This window comes from Eleginops maclovinus, chromosome 7 (genome assembly GCF_036324505.1).
Source record: "Eleginops maclovinus isolate JMC-PN-2008 ecotype Puerto Natales chromosome 7, JC_Emac_rtc_rv5, whole genome shotgun sequence".
NCBI classification, from domain to species: Eukaryota; Metazoa; Chordata; class Actinopteri; order Perciformes; family Eleginopidae; genus Eleginops; species Eleginops maclovinus.
Window position 1 is genome coordinate 925401 of NC_086355.1, and position 23407 is coordinate 948807.

General features: G+C 43.4%; 2 protein-coding genes across 2 annotated transcripts in view; both read left to right on the top strand.

Annotated features, from left to right (window-relative positions):
* The window catches only part of med4 (mediator complex subunit 4), a 5642-nt gene extending 3523 nt beyond the window's left edge, over positions 1-2119 (top strand). Inside the window, exons 6-7 of the mRNA XM_063888695.1 lie at positions 865-996; positions 1080-2119. Coding sequence (XP_063744765.1) covers positions 865-996; positions 1080-1252 — 305 coding nt within the window. The 3' untranslated portion in view covers positions 1253-2119. The remainder of the gene's footprint in view (positions 1-864; positions 997-1079) is intronic.
* Positions 2120-3248: 1129 nt separating this feature from the next.
* On the top strand, positions 3249-14904 carry sucla2 (succinate-CoA ligase ADP-forming subunit beta). The gene is made up of 11 exons (XM_063888614.1): positions 3249-3395; positions 5439-5610; positions 6629-6728; positions 7857-8019; positions 9886-10014; positions 11304-11442; positions 11806-11967; positions 12473-12615; positions 12719-12839; positions 13065-13153; positions 14293-14904. The coding sequence occupies exons 1-11, from the start codon at positions 3312-3314 to the stop codon at positions 14365-14367; spliced, it is 1377 nt and encodes a 458-aa protein (XP_063744684.1). The 5' UTR covers positions 3249-3311; the 3' UTR covers positions 14368-14904.
* Positions 14905-23407: the final 8503 nt, after the last annotated feature.

The window sequence follows — 23407 nt, forward strand, 5'->3', positions numbered from 1 at the left end:
AGAAATAATGCTGGATGTGGTTTGGAACATCATATGGGGTTTAATCACGGCAGCGTTTAGCTGAGTCTCTCCGTTAGAAACTCCTCTCTTCAGAGGAGAGATCATGATGCTGCAAAGGGGCGTGGCCAGCGTCCGCTCCAAAGGGGCGTGGCCAGCGTCCGCTCCAAAGGGGCGTGGCCAGCTTCAGCTCCAAAGGGGCGTGGTCAGCTTCAGCTCCAAAGGGGCGTGGCCAGCTTCAGCTAGTTCATTTAAAGCTCCAGTCACAGAATCAGCACTTCAGGAACAGGGCTGAAACAGAGGGGGGTGGGGCATGCTACAATGGGGGATCTGTTTGGTGTTTTGAGCAGAACACTTCAGACATGTTTTTATGGATACTCCTACAATATGTTGTTCAGATATAGCATGATAGGACACCTTTGATGAAAACTCAAACTAAAAGGCGGACAAGATGCCTGAAACCAGGGGTGCCCAAACTGTTCTCTCCGAGGGCCACATACAGAAATGTATATATATTTCAGATTTGTTGGACATGTTTGGGAACTTTAACTGACTGAAATACTTTGTAAAGTGGGCTTATTAACACATGAGTATATTTGTACATATATATTTAAGAAGTACAATATAAGATAAGCTTCATTTGTGGGCCAGATTTCATTATACTTTTTGAATGATCTGAGGGCCGATTTTAAAATGGGCTGCATTTGACCCCCGGGCCATAGTTCGGACACCCCTGCCTTTAACATACAAATAACAACAAAGGGGGGAAACACAACAGGAAACACAACCGGGCGCCTCTCTGATAACTCTGACTCAGATATGAATGCCGTCTCATCAGACCCCTGTTAACCCCCCCTGTTGTCCCAGGTGACCCCCGCAGACCATACCCCACCGACCTGGAGATGCGCAGCGGCATGCTGGGTCACATGGCTAACCTGCCGACCAATGGGGTGAACGGACACCTGCCGGGAGACGCCCTCGCTGCCGGGAGGCTCCCAGGTACGTCTGCCCCGCTGATCATCTGTCTGATCGTTAGTGAGGTCCTGTGACTCCTCAGGATGACCACCCCTCTCTCCCCGCAGACGTACTCACCCCTCACTACCCCTGGCAGTCGTCGGACGTTTCTGTGGCGATGCTTCCCCCTCATCACGGCAACGACTTCGGCCTGGAGCCCCCGGGTCACAACAAGGAGAACGAGGACGACGTGGAGGCCATGTCCACCGACTCGTCCAGCAGCAGCAGCGACTCAGACTGAACAGAGGGAGAGAGAGAGAGTGTGTGGGTGTGTGTATAAGGTCACCACTGAAATATTGTTTTCATTTTACTTCACCTCACGATTATTTTCATGATCAATTATTTCTTTAAATAATTGTTTAAGGTAAAAAATATCAAAACATTTCAATCGTAGTTTCTTTAAGTCCAAGACTTTAGACCGTAAAGAAAAGCAACAAAGCTCCAGATGTAAGAGTTTGGAAACAGCATTTATAGAGAGCTCTGCATTAAATATTACCTCTAAAAAGGAGGAACAGTAATTGCAGCAGAAAGGCTCTTAAGGTAGAAATACCTGAAGTCACAGGGACTCATTTTAAAGAGTTCACTCCTTTATGTCAGCAGAGATCTTAGTTTCCCTGCTAAGTTTTATTAAATTAGAGCCAGGATGTAAGTGTAGACACTTTAAGGGAAGCCTTTAGTTTTCCTTTACAGTATAATTCAACCTTTAGTTTTTCAGCTTCACAGGAAAGAAATAGCAGAATTAGAAATGAAAATGTTCCTCTGTCCTCCTCCACTCTCTGGTTCCTACATTACTCAGAAAAATGGTGATTGTGGGAAAGAATGAATGGATATCATCACTGTTTGGAGGGTCTTATAATGTCTTAATTGAAGATGTAATGCCAAAGAGCTTTAAAGAACAAAGCTCATTAAAGATTGTGGGACAACGTGAAGTCACTGACAGTTTTCCTGTAACGCACCACTGACCTGTGTTGGGAGTGTGAATCCTTTTTGTTGATTGCATATATTTCTTAGTGTTTGTTTATGCAATATAGACACATGCTGTTCGTTCACCTGTGTAAATAGTCCTGTACAAACTCCGGCGTGTAAATAAATCCTCTTTTTGAATAAAGTGTTTATGAGTCCATTATGTTCTGGAGAAAGGAGGTTGTTACTTCTTCTAATATGTGTTGGAACATGTTAGTGACGTATTGTTTGGATGGAGGGGGGATGAGCTATAACTCAACAACCATTTTCATTAACTCTGTTATTCTTTAATATCTTTACCTTTTGTCTTCAGTATTTTGTTTTGGAAATAAGGATTTATTTTGGTGTCGGCGTGAGATCTTGAATGTGATGTAATCAAACCACTACTCACCTGTAAATAAATATGTGGAATACTCAGGGCTCATACATCTGGGAAACTCCTTGAATGTTAGTTTGGTGTTTTAATTTTTTTAAAGGGAGTGCATTTGGGGACAAACAATAAAATAATAAGGAAATTCACTCATGATTCATTTCACATAGGGTTTTTAAATAGTCAAACTTGAACATTAATTGTAGACAATATAAATCATTTCTCAAAAAAAGACTTGTTTTATTGAGTATAATTACATCATTTATTATACATTTCTTTCATGGTCTAATATGACGTTCTTGGCTTCCAGTTTATTCAAATTGTGAATTTAATAGACAAAATAATGCTGTTTCCTCCAGAATCCTTCGGCTTTTATTTTAGATGTTTCTTCTTCCTTTCCTAACAAACAACACACACATGGAGACTGGTCCTGTCCTCACAGCTGGACGTACCTGGAACACCTCACTATTGAGGCGCACAGGTGGCATCCTTACCAGGTGCCCCAACCCCCTCAGCTGGCTCCTCTCAACGCGGAGCAGCAGCGGTTCTACTCCGGGTCCCTCCCGGATGACTGAATTTCTCACCTTATTCGTAAGGGAAATGCCAGCCCCCTCCAGTTTGGCAGCTTACCCTCGATCTTGGTCTTATGGTTATGACCCCCCCCCCCCTTCATGACCCTATAGGTGAGGGTAGAGGGACTGGTAGACTGAAATCATATCATAAAGATCATAAAGAGAGGAAACATGCTCATCAGGAACGTGTTAATGTGATCAAATAGTCCAAGTTTATTTTAACAAAAGTATCTGGTATTGTTAATCCTACAACTTCTACTTTAACAAGTACAATATCTCAGTAATTCTCACTCACTCATTTTGAAACGGTTGTAGAGTTTCCGACTTGCTCTGAAGGCGTCACCGGGGGACTTGGCTGTTCACCACGCATGCGCGTTATCCGCTCTTGAAGAGACATGGCGTCGTCTCTGATCTGCAGCCGCTTAACGGCCAGCCTGAGAAACTCCGGCTCCAGAAGCACCATCAGATCAGCCACCAAGGTGAGAGCGAGTTCACATTAAAGAGAAGATCTTTATCTTTACAGCAAGTTATCTGTGACAGCGCTGCGCCTACAAGAAAGACTCCAACCCCCCCCAGAAACTGACAGGGTCAAATCTGACATTAGCATTTCTCCATAGGTTTCCGTTGTTTTGGCTAACATGCTAACAGGCTAACTAGCGCGAAGCTAACATTAGCTGACTGTCACAATGACAAACATCAGTGAAACATCAAAATGTTACTCAATTAAAAGTACTAAAATATTAGCATTCAAATATACTTTAAGCATCAAAAGTAAAAGTACTCATTATGCAAATTGGTCCATGCATGTATTTTAAATAATTGTATTATAGTTAGCATTAATGTGTTCATCTCGTTCATGTTGTCACAATGACAAACATCATATTAAACACATCACTATTATGAATAATCATGTCTTTAATCATCCTTTCGCATCTGAGTGTTTTACACCGTGGCTATTGGGGGGGGGGGGGGGGGTTGTTTGTTTATTTCCATGATTTAAACTGCTAATTCACAATTCACCTCTGCTGCTGTTCTCTAGATCTTATTTATTTATTTGTAATTTTACACGTTTTATTTCGTATGGGCCGGAGACACAAACAAGTACACAACAACAACAACAACAATAATAATAATATAGGGGATATTACATTCCCATCTCTCAAGTCAAATACAATAATAAATTACATTAAATGTAATTACACTCATTAGACAAAAACTAACAATCTGATACTCAAGATCTGAGTACTCCTACTTTTACTCAAGATCTGAGTACTCCTACTTTTACTCAAGATCTGAGTACTCCTACTTTTACTCAAGATCTGAGTACTCCTACTTTTACTCAAGATCTGAGTACTCCTACTTTTACTCAAGATCTGAGTACTTCTACTTTTACTCAAGATCTGAGTACTTCTACTTTTACTCAAGATCTGAGTACTTCTACTTTTACTCAAGATCTGAGTACTTCTACTTTTACTCCAGTACAGATCTGAGTACTCCTCCACCTCTGGTCACATAAGTTAAATAACTCTGGAGCTGCCTAACTTGAAGTAGAGTTGGTTGTTTCCTAAATACTTCTGTAGTTAGAGTACACTCAAAGTATTCAGACGTGGTTTCCTCTACTCCATCGTGTCTCTGAGTTCCTGTCTCCACTGTGTCATGACGGGATAAAGCGCGTATATTTAAATGAAGGAATGCATCGTTACAGAATGAGCTGCTAACGAGAGCGCACAGCTGAGAGTAGGAGCTAAGAATGTCTCTTTAAATCCGACACCAGGTAGGAACACCGGCCCATTCTCTGTCTATCTCTGCCCTGTTTTCACCGCAGGGGTTCTGCAGAAAGTCAATATAAATACCATGTTGTTGAGTTCTGTATTTTTCCAGAAGGTGACAGTGTTCCTCTCGCTGAGAGTTGAGAAACTCTTGAAACCACAGTCTTGGTTTCAGATCCTTAATGGAGTTGAGTTGTTGACTTGTGTTAGTGTGTGTTTACTGACCACCAATTACCAATGATGAATATTTACCTGGACTGCAACTACTGATTATCTTCATCTTCCATTAAGATTGTGTCATTTTTTTTGTGAAACGATAATTGTTTAGTCTATAAATAGAACGAAATATTGGACATTACATTTTTGACTTGTCCAATGTCTTGTTTCGCTATTAAAAACATAAAAATAACCCAAAATAAATCGTTTAAAATGAGGACAAAAAAAAATGCCTGCACAGGATTTAAAGTACCTTCACACGCCGGAGAAAGGACAGGAATGGATGCATTATGTGGAACTCTTCTGTGGTTATTTCTGAGGAAGTGGCTGGCGCTGTGCTTTAGCTTTCCACCAACTTTCAGAAACATCAGGATCAGAAGAAGTACTTATTATCCCAAACTGGGATGGTATTTGTCCTGTAACCCTGCAGACAAGTAAAGAGGAAACAGAACCTTGGCAGAGATCATACAGGATTATAAACTGTAACCCCGTCTGTTTTCCTGCTAATAACCGAACGTGTTCCTCTTGTGCGTCCAGGTTCTGGCTGGTTCTTCCGGTCTGCTTGGAGGCCATGCGTCGCAGCAGCAGAGGAGCCTCTCTCTGCACGAGTACATGAGCATCGGGCTGCTGAAGGAGGCGGGGGTCTCGGTGCCGGCCGGCCTCGTGGCCAGCTCCCCGGAGGAGGCGTATGCTGTGGCCAAGCAGATCGGTGAGCAGATACTATCAGTACCCATACAGTGCTGCAGGGATGTATTTCTGTGTTGGTCCCTGAAGGCAGCATCTCCCTAGTCCAATGGGATTCCTCCATGAGATTTTAGATTATTGCAGAAAGTAATCTCAAACAAACGTTTATGATTATTACACGTTTAGTTCAGCAGAATAATCTCCACATATTAACACCCCTTCATGATTTCTGAAGTTAAAAACTAACGCTAGGCTAAAGGAGACTAATGTTGGGCTATAAAGGAACTACAGCACGGTCACATGACTTCACCTCACCACCGCTAAGCTAAAGGAGGCTAATGTTGGGCTATAAAGGAACTACAGCACGGTCACATGACTTCACCTCACCACCGCTAAGCTAAAGGAGGCTAATGTTGGGCTATAAAGGAACTACAGCACGGTCACATGACTTCACGTCACCACCGCTAAGCTAAAGGAGGCTAATGTTGGGCTATAAAGGAACTACAGCACGGTCACATGACTTCAAGTCACCACCGCTAAGCTAAAGGAGGCTAATGTTGGGCTATAAAGGAACTACAGCACGGTCACATGACTTCACCTCACCACCGCTAAGCTAAAGGAGGCTAATGTTGGGCTATAAAGGAACTACAGCACGGTCACATGACTTCACAGAGTTTCCATTTCTCATGACACCGTTGAGTTCCTCTCTGAAATCTGCTGACCTTTGTGGAAGCGTTGAACAGTGTGCAGCAGCTGCTGATTCCTCTCTCTAAACATAGCGTCCTGCTGCAGAGGGATCACTTTACTCCCTGCTGACATCAGAGAGACGGCTCTGAAGGAAAACCCTCTTAACCTGATGCAGATTTATTGTTTATCTGTCTGACTCACAATTCTACTCTCAAAGGGTCCACCCCCCCCCCCCCAAAAAAAAACACAAGTGGCAGAATATTGTTATTTATAAAAATAAATATAGATATTTATTTTTATTCCCCCCAAAAAAATCACCCAACAAAAGTGGATGTTAAATGTTTTTGTTTTTTCAGGGTCTAAGGATCTGGTGGTGAAAGCTCAGGTTCTGGCCGGCGGCAGAGGAAAAGGGACGTTTGAGGGCGGACTGAAGGGCGGAGTGAGGATCGTTTACTCGTGAGTAACCCCCCCATCATATAAACCTGCACTGTCTCTCCACACACATATATATATATATTTAACAATACTCTCGTTTCTTATCTGTATATATTTGTTTTTAGAATTTCAGAATTTTGTATCTTTTATTTTCGATGTGTGTTTCATATCCTGTGTGAACCGGTCCTGTTCTTCCTCTTCTCTGTTGCTGCTTAAACACTCAAATTCCCCACGGGGATTAATAAAGGTACATCTCATCTTAGCTTACCTTAGCTTACCTTACCTTACCTTACCTTAGCTTACCTTACCTTACCTTAGCTTACCTTACCTTACCTTAGCTTACCTTACCTTAGCTTACCGTACCTTACCTTAGCTTACCCTATCTTACCTTACCAGCCTTACCTTACCTTACCTTACCTTACCTTACCTTAGCTTACCGTACCTTACCTTACCCTACCTTACCTTAGCTTACCCTATCTTACCTTACCAGCCTTACCTTAGCTTACCTTACCTTACCTTACCTTACCTTACCTTACCTTACCTTAGCTTACCCTATCTTACCTTACCAGCCTTACTTACCTTACCTTACCTTACCTTACCTTACCTTACCTTACCTAGCTTACCCTATCTTACCTTACCAGCCTTACCTTACCTTAGCTTACCTTACCTTACCTTAGCTTACCTTACCTTACCTTACCTTACCTTACCTTACCTTAGCTTACCTTATCTTAGCTTAGCTTAGCTTAGCTTAGCTTATCTTATCTTATCTTACGTACTTTACCGTACCTTACCTTACCAGCCTTACCTTACCTTACCTTACCGTACCTTACCAGCCTTACCTTACCTTACCTTACCTTACCTTACCAGCCTTACCTTACCGTACCTTACCGTACCGTACCGTACCGTAGCTTAGCTTATTCTAACGTTAATGAGCAGCTGATCTGATACTCAGAGGTCTGTCTTGAGATCAGCCACGGAGGGGAAAACCTCAATTAAGCAATTAACTTGAAGTATGTCTAAGTATAATGTTATACTTGTAATTTTTCTTCTTCCTCTTCCTCCTCCTCTTCGTTCTGCTTCTCCTCCTCCTCCTTTTCCACCTCGTCACCATCCTCATCTTCTTCCTCCCCCTCCTGTTTCTCCTCTCAGACCCGAGGAGGCGCGGGACATTTCCTCTCAGATGATTGGTCGGAAGTTGTACACAAAGCAGACGGGGGAGGCGGGTCGTATCTGCAACCAGGTGTTCATCTGTGAGCGCAGGTATCCCCGCAGAGAGTACTACTTCGCCATCACCATGGAGAGGCACTACCAGGTACACACACACACACACACACACACACACACACACACACACACACACACACACACACATTCTCCCTGGTATAAAGGAATATATTGTATTTGAATATATGTTTCCACCACTAGAGGGCAGCACATTACTAGATATAAAGAGTAATTCCGGCACAGACTGGTTTTATTTACTGGTTTTATTTACTGGTTTTATTTAATGGTTTTATTTACTGGTTTTATTTAATGGTTTTATTTACTGGTTTTAATGGTTTTATTTACTGGTTTTATTTAATGGTTTTATTTACTGGTTTTATTTACTGGTTTTATTTACTGGTTTTATTTACTGGTTTATTTAATGGTTTTATTTACTGGTTTTATTTAATGGTTTTATTTACTGGTTTTATTTAATGGTTTTATTTAATGGTTAGATGTAACTGTGTTATATTTTATGGACTGTAAAGATCTCATGGTTTGATTTCTACATTCAGCTGAGTGCAGAGTATAGATTTTTATTAGGGATGCTTTAAATTGAAAGGTGATTCAACTTGTTTTGTAGAAACTTGAATCTTATTTATCTAGTTATAACCCTCCCATTAGACATATGTGACATCCCACAGCTCACATGTGTCAGCTGTTAGGGAAATTAGGATGGACTTTTAAAATGTTTTTTGACTTGTTATGCCTCCCAAATGATCGCGTCATTAACATAGAATGTTGTTTATGCATGTTTATTATGTGTTTATGAAACATTTGAAAGACTAAAAGCTAAAGTGCGAATTGGGAAGATTCTCAAAATAAAGGGCTTCTCAGTTTGGTCTTTTGAGTCAGCATTTTAGTGTTTAAGAACAATCTTGAACGGCGCTGCAGTGAGGAGTTATACTCATTAAAAAAGGATGATTTCATTAAAAAAGACTCTGAGGATTTATTCTTTCTTGTGAAGAGGGATGTCGTTATAAAACGTGACGACGTTTCCTCGCTTGCTGCACGGTTATAAATACTCGCTCATCATTATCATACATTATAGAAGCCGTAGATCAGGATCAGATAACGACTCGTTCTGCAGAGGAAAGACAAAAGACTCTGAGCAACAAAACATGTCCATGAATGAGGATTAATAAAGTGCCAGGACATTAAGTGCCCTTTAGTCAGACTTTAGAGAAACGTACTGCCATTTAATTTCTGTATGAGTAAGCCTCAGAGTGCAGCTGTGGGGTGAGGGTAAAGGCTGCAGCACTTTCTCTGGTTCCAAGTGTAAATGTGCAAAAGACTCTAAATCATCAGGTGTTCTTTAAATCATGGGATAGATGTTCAAATAACGAGATCAATAATCCCAATCATGGGGACAGCAAGCCATAAATAGTCCCGTAAATATGAGGACTTTGCTTTGTTTTCTTTGACGGTAAATGAAGTGTCTTTGACTGTTAGTCAGATTGAATTCATATTAATATATTTAGTCATTTTGAAAAAAGAAAACTGTGTGTTTTTCAAAGATCTGAGTGTGTCTTTGAAACTGTGTTCTCTGCCGTATACAGAGGTTTCTATCCTCTGTCCTCCTAAGGATCTTTCAATATATGAAAACAGAGGAACTTTGTGTTTGTATTTCCTCCATTTCTTTTAAATCATAGCAAATATTTCTGTGAAAAAAGTCAAAAACACGACACTAATAATTAAAACCACGAGTTAAAATAATGAGATTAATAAATAAAAAGCCTAAATGGTGAGATGATCAAATTCATGAGAAGAAAAGGCAAGATCAAGTGTTTGAACATCAGGAGTTTCTTCATCTGAGCGAGTCTGTGTTCCTGATCAGAGTCTAAACCAGGACACCTTCATGGATTTTCCTGCTGAATTGTGCAGAAACTCCTCAATAACCCCTCGGTTCCTGCAGGGCCCAGTGCTGATCGGCAGCTCGCAGGGCGGCGTCAACATCGAGGACGTGGCGGCGGAGAATCCCGACGCCATCGTGAAGGAACCCATCGACATCGTGGAGGGTATAAAGATGGAGCAGGCTGTCAAGGTACGATCAATACGAGACGAGGCACGCGGTCACCGGAGACGCAGCTGAAATCGAAAGAGGACGCTGTTTGTGTTGCATTGTGGGAGATGGGTTTCTTAACATACAGGTCCAATCTCTGAGAGGACAACCTCCACTTCTGCCCCGAAAACTCAATTTCTGTCGTGCTGGAGAAGGAGGTGTGTTATTATGAGGATTTATGAAGTTATTTTCCAGGACCCTACAAAGAGCTGCCGAACACGAGGGGGTTTAAAGCGCCCCTCTGAGAGGTGATTGGTTTAAAGCTACGTTGCTTCCAGCAGTCAAACGCGTGGGGTCTCCCCCGATACTGAGGATTTGTGTCGTTTATATAGGTAGCGCTCTTCCTTCCACACACACACACACACACACACACACACACACACACACACACACACACACACACACACACACACACACACACACACACACACACACACACACACATTCCAATCCTCAAGCATCAGCCTGCTCAGTGAACATATTAATACACGTCTGTCTTTTGACCTTGGGAGGCGACAGGTCAGTCTTACTGTCCTTTAAGGTCATAGACGTCAAAGATGTTTGAGGAATTGCAGACAGGTGCTGTGTTTTTATTTAGACCATTTGCTTGGAAACTTTCGGAATAACCTTAGAAGTATATAACTTACATTGCATTAACAAAAGCAGCAGCAGGGACTTTTAAAGGTCTGTTTGTGATGTGGACCCATTTGTCTGTTCTGACGCCTTATGAAGTGATGTTTATCTGTAGACATTTTCCCCCTGAATTCGGTTATAAATGCGCTCCTGTCTCCACTCTCTCATCACCTCTTCTCTTGGTGCACCTCCTCTCGTCTCTGAGTATAATTCATCCTCAGATCTCGGAGCCTCGGCCTGCAGATATGGAGTTGGTTGTCATAGTGAGAGAGCGGAGATGTTTCTCACAGACGGGCGGCTGATGGCACAGCTCTCCGAGTTAAAGGAGGTCCATTGATGGTGCTTTTTTATTTCAGTCGACATAAATATCATGACAAAGACACGAGAGCAGGGCGAGGATGTTCTCCTTTCACTCGTGTTTCCGCAGGTTTTAAAGCCCTCATTTCTTGACGGTATAAAATGTCAACACTTGGATTAATATGGGCAAAATAAATTCCGTTAGGTCATGGGGTTGGGAGATGTGATGCGCGCTGTGATTGTGTTGCAGAGGCTGCCTCCTCCCCTCCCCTCCTGCCCTTCTACTCCAGCTCCGAGACAAACTAACGCAGGGGATGACGGAGGCTGTTTTGTCCCTGCAGGTGGCTCAGAAGATGGGCTTCCCGGCGGCGCTGGTGGACGACGCAGCGCAGAGCATGATGAAGCTCTACAACCTTTTCATCAAGTACGATGCCTCCATGGTGGAGATCAACCCCATGGTGGAGGACTCCTCCGGCACCGGTACCACTAACTGTCCTGTTTTAATGTTCCCAGTTTAGAAAGGCTCTGAGTAATGGATTTCAATATCAACTAAAGATTCCTGTCCTTCAGTCATTGTCCTTCATCATTAATCTACAGATGATGTCATTTTTGAGTCACTACCCGTCCTATTTAAGTTCTGCTCCGGAACCATACACCCTTTGTTTATTCAGGGTCAGCTTTAATAATTCAGACTTCTATATTTCAGACAAATGTGTCTGAAAACTGTGTGTGTGTGTGTGTGTGTGTGTGTGTGTGTGTGTGTGTGTGTGTGTGTGTGTGTGTGTGTGTGTGTGTGTGTGTGTGTGTGTGTGTGTGTGTGTGTGTGTGTGTGTGTGTTCTCAGTGATGTGCATGGACGCTAAGATCAACTTCGACTCGAACGCAGAGTACCGTCAGAAGAAGGTGTTCGAGATGCAGGACTGGACTCAGGAGGATCCACGGGACCAGCAGGCCGCCAAGGCCGACCTCAACTACATCGGGCTGGACGGCACCATCGGCTGCCTGGGTAAAACATGAGAGAGGAAGAGGAGGGTATAGAGAGGAAGAGGAGGGTATGAAGAGGAGGGTATAGAGAGGAAGAGGAGGGTATGGAGAGGAAGAGGAGGGTATAGAGAGGAAGAGGAGGGTATAGAGAGGAAGAGGAAGGTATAGAGAGGAAGAGGAGGGTATAGCGAGGAAGAGGAGGGTATGGAGAGGAAGAGTAGGGTATAGAGAGGAAGAGGAGGGTATAGCGAGGAAGAGGAGGGTATGGAGAGGAAGAGTAGGGTATGAAGAGGAGGGTATAGAGAGGAAGAGGAGGGTATGGAGAGGAAGAGTAGGGTATGAAGAGGAGGGTATAGAGAGGAAGAGGAGGGTATAGAGAGGAAGGTATAGCGAGGAAGAGGAGGGTATGAAGAGGAAGAGTTGGGTATGAAGAGGAGGGTATAGAGAGGAAGAGGAGGGTATAGAGAGGAAGAGGAGGAAGAGGTTTAGTCTCTTGGAGGTCTTCAGTCTGTGTTGTTTCTCTGCAGTGAACGGGGCTGGTTTGGCGATGGCCACCATGGACATCATCAAGCTGCACGGCGGCACCCCCGCCAACTTCCTGGATGTGGGGGGGGGAGCTACAGCTCATCAGGTGACTGAGGCCTTCAAGCTCATCACCTCGGACAGGAAGGTAGGATTCATCATCGGTTCAGAGGTCTTCCTCATCATGTCATGTCCGAAGATAGGAGTTAGCTCCAAGCAGGGATGTTGCTAACGCTAACGCTCGGTCTCAGGTTCAGGCGATCCTCGTGAACATCTTCGGAGGCATCATGAGGTGTGATGTCATCGCTCAGGGCATCATCATGGCTGTGAGGGACCTGGACCTCAAGATCCCCATCGTCGTGCGGTTACAAGGTGTGTGTGTGTGTGTGTGTGTGAGTGAGACATGTCCTGGCTCGGTCCTGATGTTGAACCTAGCTGACAGCTGTGTGTTCCCTGGCGGCAACTCACTCCAGACCTCAGATGAAGCCCCTGCAGTAACAACAGAACGTGTAGCCATGGCGACAGCAGGGGCTTCTCCCCCGACATCTGACCCCCCTGAACACCCCCTGGTGTCTGACCCTCTGTTCTATTTTAAAGGGACGAGAGTGGACGACGCCAAAGCTCTGATCGCCGCCAGCCCTCTGAAGATCCTCGCCTGCGACGACCTGGACGAGGCCGCCAAAATGGTACACACACACACACACACACACACACACACACACACACACACACACACACACACACACATATATATAGAAATATAATGTAAGGTATGTTTACCTGTTAACATATTGGAAGATCATACATCAATGAGAGGAAGCTACACACACACACACACACACACACACACACACACACACACACACACACACACACACACACACACACACACACACACACACACACACACTCTGATTGGATGAAAATGTTCCTAAAAAGTTCTTAAAAATGAAATAACTAAATGAGTAATTAGTGACCATTATCTAATCCATCATCTAACTCCTCTTGTTTTAGTGCATGTAAACGGTCTACAAAGACTAAAATCCCTGTGTTCCGGCTGCCTGAACACGCTGCTATTGGCTAGCGCTCGAACACATTTGCACGTGATAGGCTAAGGGGCCGGGACATCTCTAAGCGGTACACCAATCACAACAGAGCTGTAACTGTGGGGCAACGCTGGCAGTCAGTATGATTTATATCATGCTGCAAAACAGCGAGCAGCTGCCTTCATGGAAAAGTGTGTCCTGCTCTCAGCATATAGAAGTACACATATATAGAAGTACACATATATAGAAGTACAAATATATAGAAGTACAAACATATAGAAGTACAAACATATAGAAGTACAAATATATAGAAGTACACATATATAGAAGTACACATATATAGAAGTACAAATATATAGAAGTACAAATATATAGAAGTACAAATATATAGAAGTACAAATATATATAGAAATGTTACATCATTTTGGGGAATCTTTATTCGTTAACCTTTTTTTAAATCGTGTGTGTGTGTGTGTGTGTGTGTGTGTGTGTGTGTGTGTGTGTGTGTGTGTGTGTGTGTGTGTGTGAGTGTGTGTGAGTGTGAGTGTGAGTGTGAGTGTGAGTGTGAGTGTGAGTGTGAGTGTGAGTGTGTGTGTGTGTGTGAAGTATAAGGTGTGTTTGTTTGAGCTGTTTGTGAGATGTGTGTATAAATGAAAGGAAGCCACACACACACACACACACACAGACACACACACACACACACACACTGCTCTCAGACTCACCTTTGGGCTTTGATGGAGGTTTTGAACACGCTGACGCTGCTCCTCGTCTCTCTGCAGGTGGTGAAGCTCTCTGAGATCATCTCTCTGGCGAAGGAGGCTCAGGTGGACATCACCTTCCAGCTGCCCATCTAAAGGAGAGACACCTCAACCATCAGCCCAAACACTTCCTCTGTCCCCCCCACAGCCCCTCCTCCTCCTCCTCCTCCTTTAGTTTTTATTGTGGCATGATGGCAGCTGAGGCACAGGTTCTCCCGTCTTCAGGTTCTCCCTACCTCTCGGATCCCCTCACCCTGCCTTCTTCCTTATTCTGAAACTCAAGTTGCACTCGATTGATACGCACACACTTTTACTTTTCCCTCCTTCTCACACCTTTATTTATTCATGCATTTCATCAGGCCTCCCTGCCATCATGCCACCCCCTCTCTCTGTCTGTAACGGCGGACATTAGGGAGGCTGTGAGCGCTCACTTGAACGGTAAAATGACTGTAGTTGTTTGTTTGCTTCATCCTCCTCCTCCTCATCCTCCTCCCAGAGTTTCGAACACATTGTAAGTTGTACGTCATTTATTATATCTTGTAAATAACCTGCTGTTGTTCTCTCTCTGTACAATATTTATGCTCCCTACTGAGGAGTACAACAAAGGAAGAGTAATAAAAACGGAGAACACCACGGAAGTGTTTGCCTCTTGATTTATTATCACCGTCAAACCATGTTATTATAAACCCTCCTTTATTCTTCACTTTGGACCGAGTGATTCAGAACTCACAGGTTCCTCAACAGTACAATAAAGAAATACATATAAAGACCGTACAGCTCAGGCTTTAAAAAGGGGAGGAAACTGTCTCTGAGTCTGGTGGTGTTGGTCCTGATCCTCTGGTGCACCTGTAGAGGGTCAGGATGCTCTATAAGGAACATGAGGTCACATCACTCAGAAATAACATACTGGCTAAAGTTGTGAACAAATAAGGACCGTTTATGTTATTTCACAGTTTTGCCTTCCCTTCCAAATTCACACCACCCTTTAAAGTTGTTGTCACAGATTTGCTTTACATTGTCTGTCTGTGTCGATTGTGTAATTTTACTTAAGATGTGAAATGCAGTATTTTTAACCTTAAGTAATTCAACAAGTATAACTTAGTATTTATTCCAACACATTTAAAGCTAATAATTCACTTCCTCCACTTTTTAATGAGGTGTAAGAGACCTTAATAAAGAGAAATCCACTAAAGGATCACACTGCAGACGATTGGACCTCAAGAGCTGCTTTCAGATATGAGAGGACCTCCTGCTGCCTTCATTGTGATGAATACACACACACACACACACACACACACACACACACACACACACACTGAATATTTGTCTTTCTGCGACGCCTCAGCTGAACCCTGGTCCTGCAGAAAGAAGACGTTCATCACGTGTGGAGCTGCGTGTTGCTCTGAGATAAAACGCTGAAACTGATGAATTAACATGTTTTTTGAAAAGGTTTCCAGATAAAGTCAATTTGTGAGGCCGGCGGGGGTCTCATGCTTGTACTGCTGCACTTAGAATTAAATGTGAAACCTGAGGCTTCAGGTTGAACTCCTTTAACTCTGGGTTTTACTGTAGCGACTCTGCTCTCTGCGGCGTCCCCTCTCCTGTAGTGTGATCTATAGGTTTTAGTGCATGTATACATGGGCTGCTCAAATCCCTGTCCTCTTCCTTCCTGCAAGACAATTATTTGAGCACGAATCTCCACATCTATATATGTTTCTCCCCTCACCCGCTGATGGGCGATGGTGGCAAAGTCCATAGGGGAACTGGAAGGTCACCAGTTCAAGTCCCCGAAAGACCAAGTTGTTACTGTGGTGTCCCTGAGCAAGGTATCGTTCCATACACTGCTCCCCGGGCGCCATACATATGGCAGCCCACTGCTCCTAACACTAGGACGAGTCAAATGCAGAGACCACCAGCAGTGGCTCAGTCAGTAGGGGCTTGGACTGGGAATCGTAGGGTCGCCGGTTCAAGTCCCCAAACAGACTTGAAATATGGAAAGTGGACTGCTACTTGGAGAGGTCCCAGTTCACCTCCTAGGCCCTGCCCTTGAGCAAGGCACCGGACACCTCCAATCCCCCCTCCCCATTGCTCCCCAGGCGCTGCACAATAGCTGCCCACTGCTCCTAGTACTAGGATGGGTTAATCAGAGGACACATTTCACTGTGTGTGCTCTGCTGTGTGCATGTGACAGTAAAGAGGGTTTCATCCTCCCATTCTATAAACCATTTCCTTTCCTCCCCCCTGTGCACATCAGTCTGGGGGACAGATACACCGGTTATAACCACAGGTGAGGAGGGGGAGAGGAGGCGAAATCCTTTTTCTGAGCATGACTCAGCATCCAGGAATAGTCTTTCTATTTTCGTCTCCATCCCTCTCATGACGGCGGGACTCCAGCTCTTATTGGACCTTTTTTAAATTCCTGACATTTCCAGTGATCATATTAAAGCGCTCCCAGCAGCAGCGGCTCTGAATGAGGAGATTTATTAAACTCAGGTCCCACGGTTCATCTCCTCGGGAAGGTTTGTCTCAGACTCAAAGAATAGAAACTTCATAAAAACCTGAATCTTAAAATATCTGAGCTGGAAAAACATGGGAGGTTTTGTCGAGTAAAGAGGGAGTTATAGAGAGTCATAAACAGCGCTCTGTCAGTCCGAGAGGAGGTGGCACTCAGATAGTAGAGAAACAGTGGTTATACTCAACGTGTACAAAGACAAGATCTTACTGGTGAGCTTAGTTCTAAATGTACCAACAGTAACAGAAATAAAAGTATGCAGATCAATTCAGAGTGTTTCTACTGCTCACAATCTGAAATGTGACAAACACACTCCTTGTCTGTAAATTTCCAGCATTAGATCTGAGTAGAGTTTAGTAGCAACACAGTAGAAATACAAACAATGAGAACAGAGGATAAGATTATAAAAGCACAGTTCCTGCATTCAAGATCACGTACTTACAAAGTACAGCTTTGTATACAATATGTACATTTCGTTTGCCTACACACAGATCTCTATAAGACATAGGAAGATGACAAATCACTTATTTGACTTTAATTCCCGCCAACGTGGATCCAATTATTACACACACACACACACACACACACACACACACACACACACACACACACACACACACACACACACACACACACACACACACACACACACACACACACACACACACACACACACACACACACACACACACCTGGAGGATCAGCGACCTGCAGAGGACCCTGTGTAGAGCGTCAGTGAGAATGAAGTCCTGCTGATGGCTCCGCATTAAAGGGGAGGCTATAAATACACAGCGACACGTCCGTCACCATGGACACCGGTGGGGGCTTTTATAACTAACCAGGTGTTTTATAAATCTATCAGTGGCACCAAACACTGCAGGAGAGGGGTGGTCATGTTCTTCCTTAGCCTCATTCAAGGCCACCACTTTAGTCCAATTACCTCCACATCTATTGGATGGATTGGTGTGACATTTTGTGCAGATATTCAAATCTGAATTTGGGGGAAATTGTCAGAAATCTGAAAAAAAGTCAGAATATTGAGATGAAGCTAGAAATCTAAACAAACATATTCAATTCTAAGAAAAAATGTCACAATGAAAAAAGCCAGAATTCTGAGAAATGTAAATGTTCTTTTTCTGAGATTTTCAGAATTCTCACTTTTTTTCAGATCTTGAAGAAAAGAAAATCACATTCATCTTTTTGTTCCTTTTGGCCGGTCCTCCAGCCCCTTACCATGTATGTGAGGTTTGATTCAATTGTTCAATAAATCATCAACTCTACCGGCTGGGCGTGTTAAATGTATGTGGTTCCAATGCTGAGGCCGCAACGCTCACAAACACCCTCACAATAATTAGGAAATAACTCAACGTCATTGACTTGGACTGGAGCCCTTTCGTAATGCAACGGGTTCCTCTTCGTGTCGTTTTTCAGCAACGTTTTCCAATAGACTGTAAAACAAGTTAACATTCACTGTTGCTTTCACGGTGCAACATGTTCAGTTTGGCTGCTTCTAATGCAATGATGAAGGGTTTACTTGATGTTGTCCAGAATCATTTCTCCGTCCAAAGAGAACCTTTTTTCAGAGCCGTCAGGATCAGGTGCGTCCGTGCTGATCATCAGGATCCTCTGAGACTCAGGATTAATTACATCCTGACACCCAGGATTACTGAGAGGAGCCGGGCTTAAACCTGGCAGGAGATCGGCGCACCGCTAAAGCGAAACCACAACTCTTATTCTGATTATTCTACCTCGTTCATCAAAGTCATTTCACAGGCCAGAGGTCACTCTCAGCGCAGACCGGAGGGAGAGGATGGTGTTATAGATCTCTGTATCACATTTACAGAGAAGTCTTTTGGAGTTCTGAGAAAAAAAGGTTTCTCGAAACTCTTCAACAGTTAAAAGGAGAACCTATAAAAGACCTTTAGCTAAACGTTTTAAAATATATGTTTTTTGGTTTCGTTTAAGAACATCTGTAGTCTGGGGTCTGCAGGTGGTCAGACTCAGATGTTCTTTGTTCTCAGAATGGACTTTTATTCTTTGAATTCAGATTCCTCAGAAGGTTGATTCCCAAAATGAACTTTTTTACAGAATTCAGATTTTCTTCTGGTAAATTGAAGGTTTTCTCATAACTGTGACATTCTTCTCAGAGCTCTGACTCTGCCACCAAAATTCAGACTCTTTTCTCAGAATCTTCTTTTTCCAGGTTCTGAGTTTTTTCTTGGCACTAATGGTCAGATCCACACGCTGCCCTAATCCTCTCCCTTACAGAGTTATGATGGAAATCTGAGCATAGATATTTCTGTACAGATGTTTTTGTGGTGTCGTTGTCAAGCTCTTTCCTGATTCATGTTTCTGTATTGTGTCTAAAGTGATTGATACACGACAGGATATATTTGACATTACTGTAATCTCTTCGTGTGATATGCTTGGGATTTGATCACTTCTACATCAGATTAGTCAATGTGTTCTCTGCAATAGGGATCTGAGGGAGTCTTGTGATCACATTGTTAAAAGAAGCCAATTTAGGTTTGTGTTCCAGGGACATTTGCAGCGTTCCCTTTGTGCAGTTCTTTTAGTAACCGCTGTGCATGCATGTGTAATTGGTAAAGATGCTGTAGCGCGTTTGATGTACCTGCTGGTGATGTTGAATACGATATTGAAATAAACACTTTGACAAAGAATCCACTCTGCACAACAACCACTTTTACCTTTGGTACCACTTCAATTTTGCTGGTTAGATTTCTTCGTAACACCATTTTGTATTTCTCAGGCGCTCCACATTCTCCTGTTAATGATGATGTGATTGGTGTTGAGGTTTTACTGCGCTATGGGAGAGTGCTGAAGAACAACGAGTATGTTCATACTGTTATTGTAGCCCTGCTTCAGAGGCTTCACTGTTCAAAGTCATTTTGTGGAAGACAACCGAGGTTTTGCCACCTGAGAACAGAAAACCTTTCCGTCTACATGTATTTCCGAACATCCGCCTGGTTGAATTCCTTGCTGTCACTCGGACTGATGGATTTTCTTTATGAGCCATAGGTGTGAAAACACATGTGACCGCCAGCCACGCTGTGTGCGACCCGTTTCTGGGAAGAGTGGAAGACTGAGAGGAGGAACTCAAAATGTTAATAAAGAAGTCTATTTCCACTTCATTTGTTTTCTTTCTTTGCCATCCTGTTTCTGCGCAGAGGGAGTCGCATCAGCTGGTTTATTCTCAGGATGTCCAATATAGACCCTTTGTCACAGATCTCTGCACCTGAGCCCCGTCTGAAGCATCTGGCTTCCTACAAACAAGTCAAATGATAGGCTTAAAGTCAGGAGACGCAGCCTAAAACCAACATGGAGTTATTCTGGACATGTAGTCCATGTCGGACAACTACCTTATTATAATATGCATTTACATCTGAGACGACAACAGATGCAATTTGTTTAGACTCCTGTACAATCTGACTGGAGTGGAGATTATAGAACAGGATGAGAAATAAAAACATGAGGCAAACGTTGAGGTAATAAATCCAGTGGAATGGAGGGTCGTTCCTCATGGAGCGCCATGCAATCGGACTCTTTGAGTAACATTGTTTCTGCTGCTCCCAGTTTACTCTCCACTGATAGAATAACCAGATTCTCTCTCAGGTGAGAACTAGGGTCCTTTTTTTCATAGGCTTCTTCCTCTGGGAACAGGGGGGGGGGGGATTCAGTGGTAATATTTCCACTACTAAGAAGTTTCCTAGATGTTTTGCATATTCTCCAATTATGCTTTTTGGGGTGTAGGAGACATGTTTATTGGATTTCCTCTGGACCTTCCAAGCAGGGGCACGCCTCATTCGTGGTGGGAATTGGAAAGACTGTTGACTTTTCCTCCGAATTTACATTTCTCTCGAAATTCCGAATTTCTTCTCAGAATTCAGACTTTTTTTTCAGAGTATTGACTTTCTTTCCCAGTTGAAATATTTCGCAGATTTTTTTCGCAGAATTGACCTTTTTTGGTATTTCCCTTAAATGTTAAATGAATCCTTTAAATGTAATGTATTAAGTGAGAAGTATCAGCAGAGCTTTAATAAGTCAGTTAATGTGAACATTTTCCGGTGGTTAGCAGTGCATACAGACCCTCCCTCTGCAGGATGACTCCCTACGGTAGCCACCGATCCGTCCGCCGTGTCAGACGCTCAGCGGGCGGTCCTGAATTCCTCACAATCACTTGCCGAAAGTCGAACTTCCAGGCGGCGCCACGCTTCACTTCTCAAGGTGGGAATCGGAAAAGAAGAGCCTATTAAAATCTGACTCAGGCTTCCATCAGTCAGCCAGACTGGAGGAAGGCTGAAATCAGTGTATTTACTTCTGTTGTCCTTTGGATAAAGACCTCTTCCTGCGCTCTTATTCTTTTGATTCCTTCTTTCCATCGCTCTACATTCCGTCAATATTTTGAGGTATTTGTACTTTACTTGAGTATTTCCATTTATGCTGCTGTGTACTTTTACTCCACTACATGTATTTGGTGTCTTTAAACCTCCTATACCTTAACCTGAGCCTTATCCCTCCGACTGCAAACTGACACTTCAGTCTAACTCTCAGATCGATCCTCACTGAACCACAACAAACTCTCTAACAAACCAGCTGACCTTTGCGTTGCACACTGAGCCCCCCCGCCCCCCCCCCACCACCACCCTCGCTTTGTTCTCAGCCAATCACAGCTTCCGGCTCGCATTGACAGGATAATCACAGCCAATCAACGTCAGTCAGTAGCATAGCGACAGCAGCTGTTTCCATGGCAGCCGAACGCTACGACAACCACACAGCAGGGAAAACACACACACACACACACACACACACACACACACACACACACACACACACACACACACACACACACACACACACACACACACACACACACACACACACACACACACACACACACACAGTTGACTTATGTTGTTACTTATTGAATAACAATACTTATATATACAAATAAAACAAACACAAATCAATAATAAATGAATCGGAATAAAAACAAAGTAACTGAATTATTATTATGGTTATTGTTGTTGTTGTTGTTGTTGTTGTTGTTGTTGTTATATTAAAACTCCAAAGACATGACCCTTGCCGGGTAGTAATACAGTAAAGTGTAACCAATGTTAAACTGGCAGTACACACACATTAACCCCCCCTCTGAACCCGCCGTCACTTGTAAGGCGTGTGTAGCAACTAGTCGGGTAAAGAGCCACTAGTTGCTGAAAGATAATGACTAGTAAAACAAAGTGCCAAACTAGTGTGACCAAATATCTAACAAGACAAACTAGTGTAGGCGACTGCCGTCTGATATCAAGGGTATGGAATTCATACGCTCGCCATATCAGTTCAATGTACCGAACTCCTTATTCCACTCTGCCCAGGTGAAGACAGTTTTCCATTCAATGGCACCTTTAAGAACCTCTGACATGTGCACATTCACCAATCGGAGTCGAGTATTCAACTAAGCCGTGTAATCATTGGAAATGAACACCAGACTGACATCTAATAGTCTCCTATATCTGCCTTCAGTCTTCTGCTCTGTAGTCCTGGAGAAAGATGCAGATGTGCGATCAGTGTGAGGAGCTGAGAGGCAGGCACAGCGTCTCCGCTACAGTGGGAGTGTTTGTGTAGTGTCCCAGAAAAATGACAGGAGAAGGCGGCCGGGGGTTGCTGGACCTCTCGAAGGAAAGTGAAGGATTCTGGGAGGCTCTCATCTCGCTCTGCAGACGAAGCCAGCGATGGTTCACGCTCCGAGTCTGCAGGGCTGACACATCTGCAGCATGTTTATCTTTCTATGTCACCGTGCAGATTTCCTGCTACATGTGAATAAATCCCACAGAGCTCTGTGCCTTCACACCTTCATGCTATTCCTGTGTTTGGATCTCACATAGTGTTACAATCAGCAGTACTTTATTTCACTGTACAGCATTAACCTTCTTTTTTAGCTCATTTTATTCCATTTCATCGGTCACTTCTCCTGCATTACTTGCACATTGGTCTTACAACATCTTCTTGCACTATTTGTATTGTTTGTTAATTGGTTTTATGTCATATGTAAGTTGCATTGTTGGAGGAGCCTGGGACACAAGAGGTATGTTGCATATCTACACTGAAGCTGTGCATGACAATAAAGCCTTTGAACAGTTGGACCACTTTTCTGCATTGGACAGTGCTCTGGATTACTTGCTGTTTAGACTGGGTGTATGAGTGTTTAGTCACTAAGCTTCAGTGTGTGTGTCCATCAGAACAACAGCGAAGACATAAACAGCCGGAGCGGACCGCCATTTGTGGTAAGATCACAAACAGAAGATCCCATTTTCACTTTGTCTCTCTTGTGGAAAAGTGACTGTCCAGATGTTGGGAATTTCTAACAAAAGCAGAAACAGATTATTCTTTTTCACTTTTGGCTTCAAGTAAAAAACCTGCTCCATTTCTGCAGAGATAGTGTGAGGCATTCCTTAATTCCTTTCAGATGTATGCGACGCAGATATTTGAATCCTCCTTTAATGTGTTTCTGTCTCTCTGTGAGCTGCCGTTTGTTCGTCGTAGATCCATCTGAAGGCTTTTCAGTCTCTGTATCCCTGAAATCATGCAGACATCACCGGAGGAGCT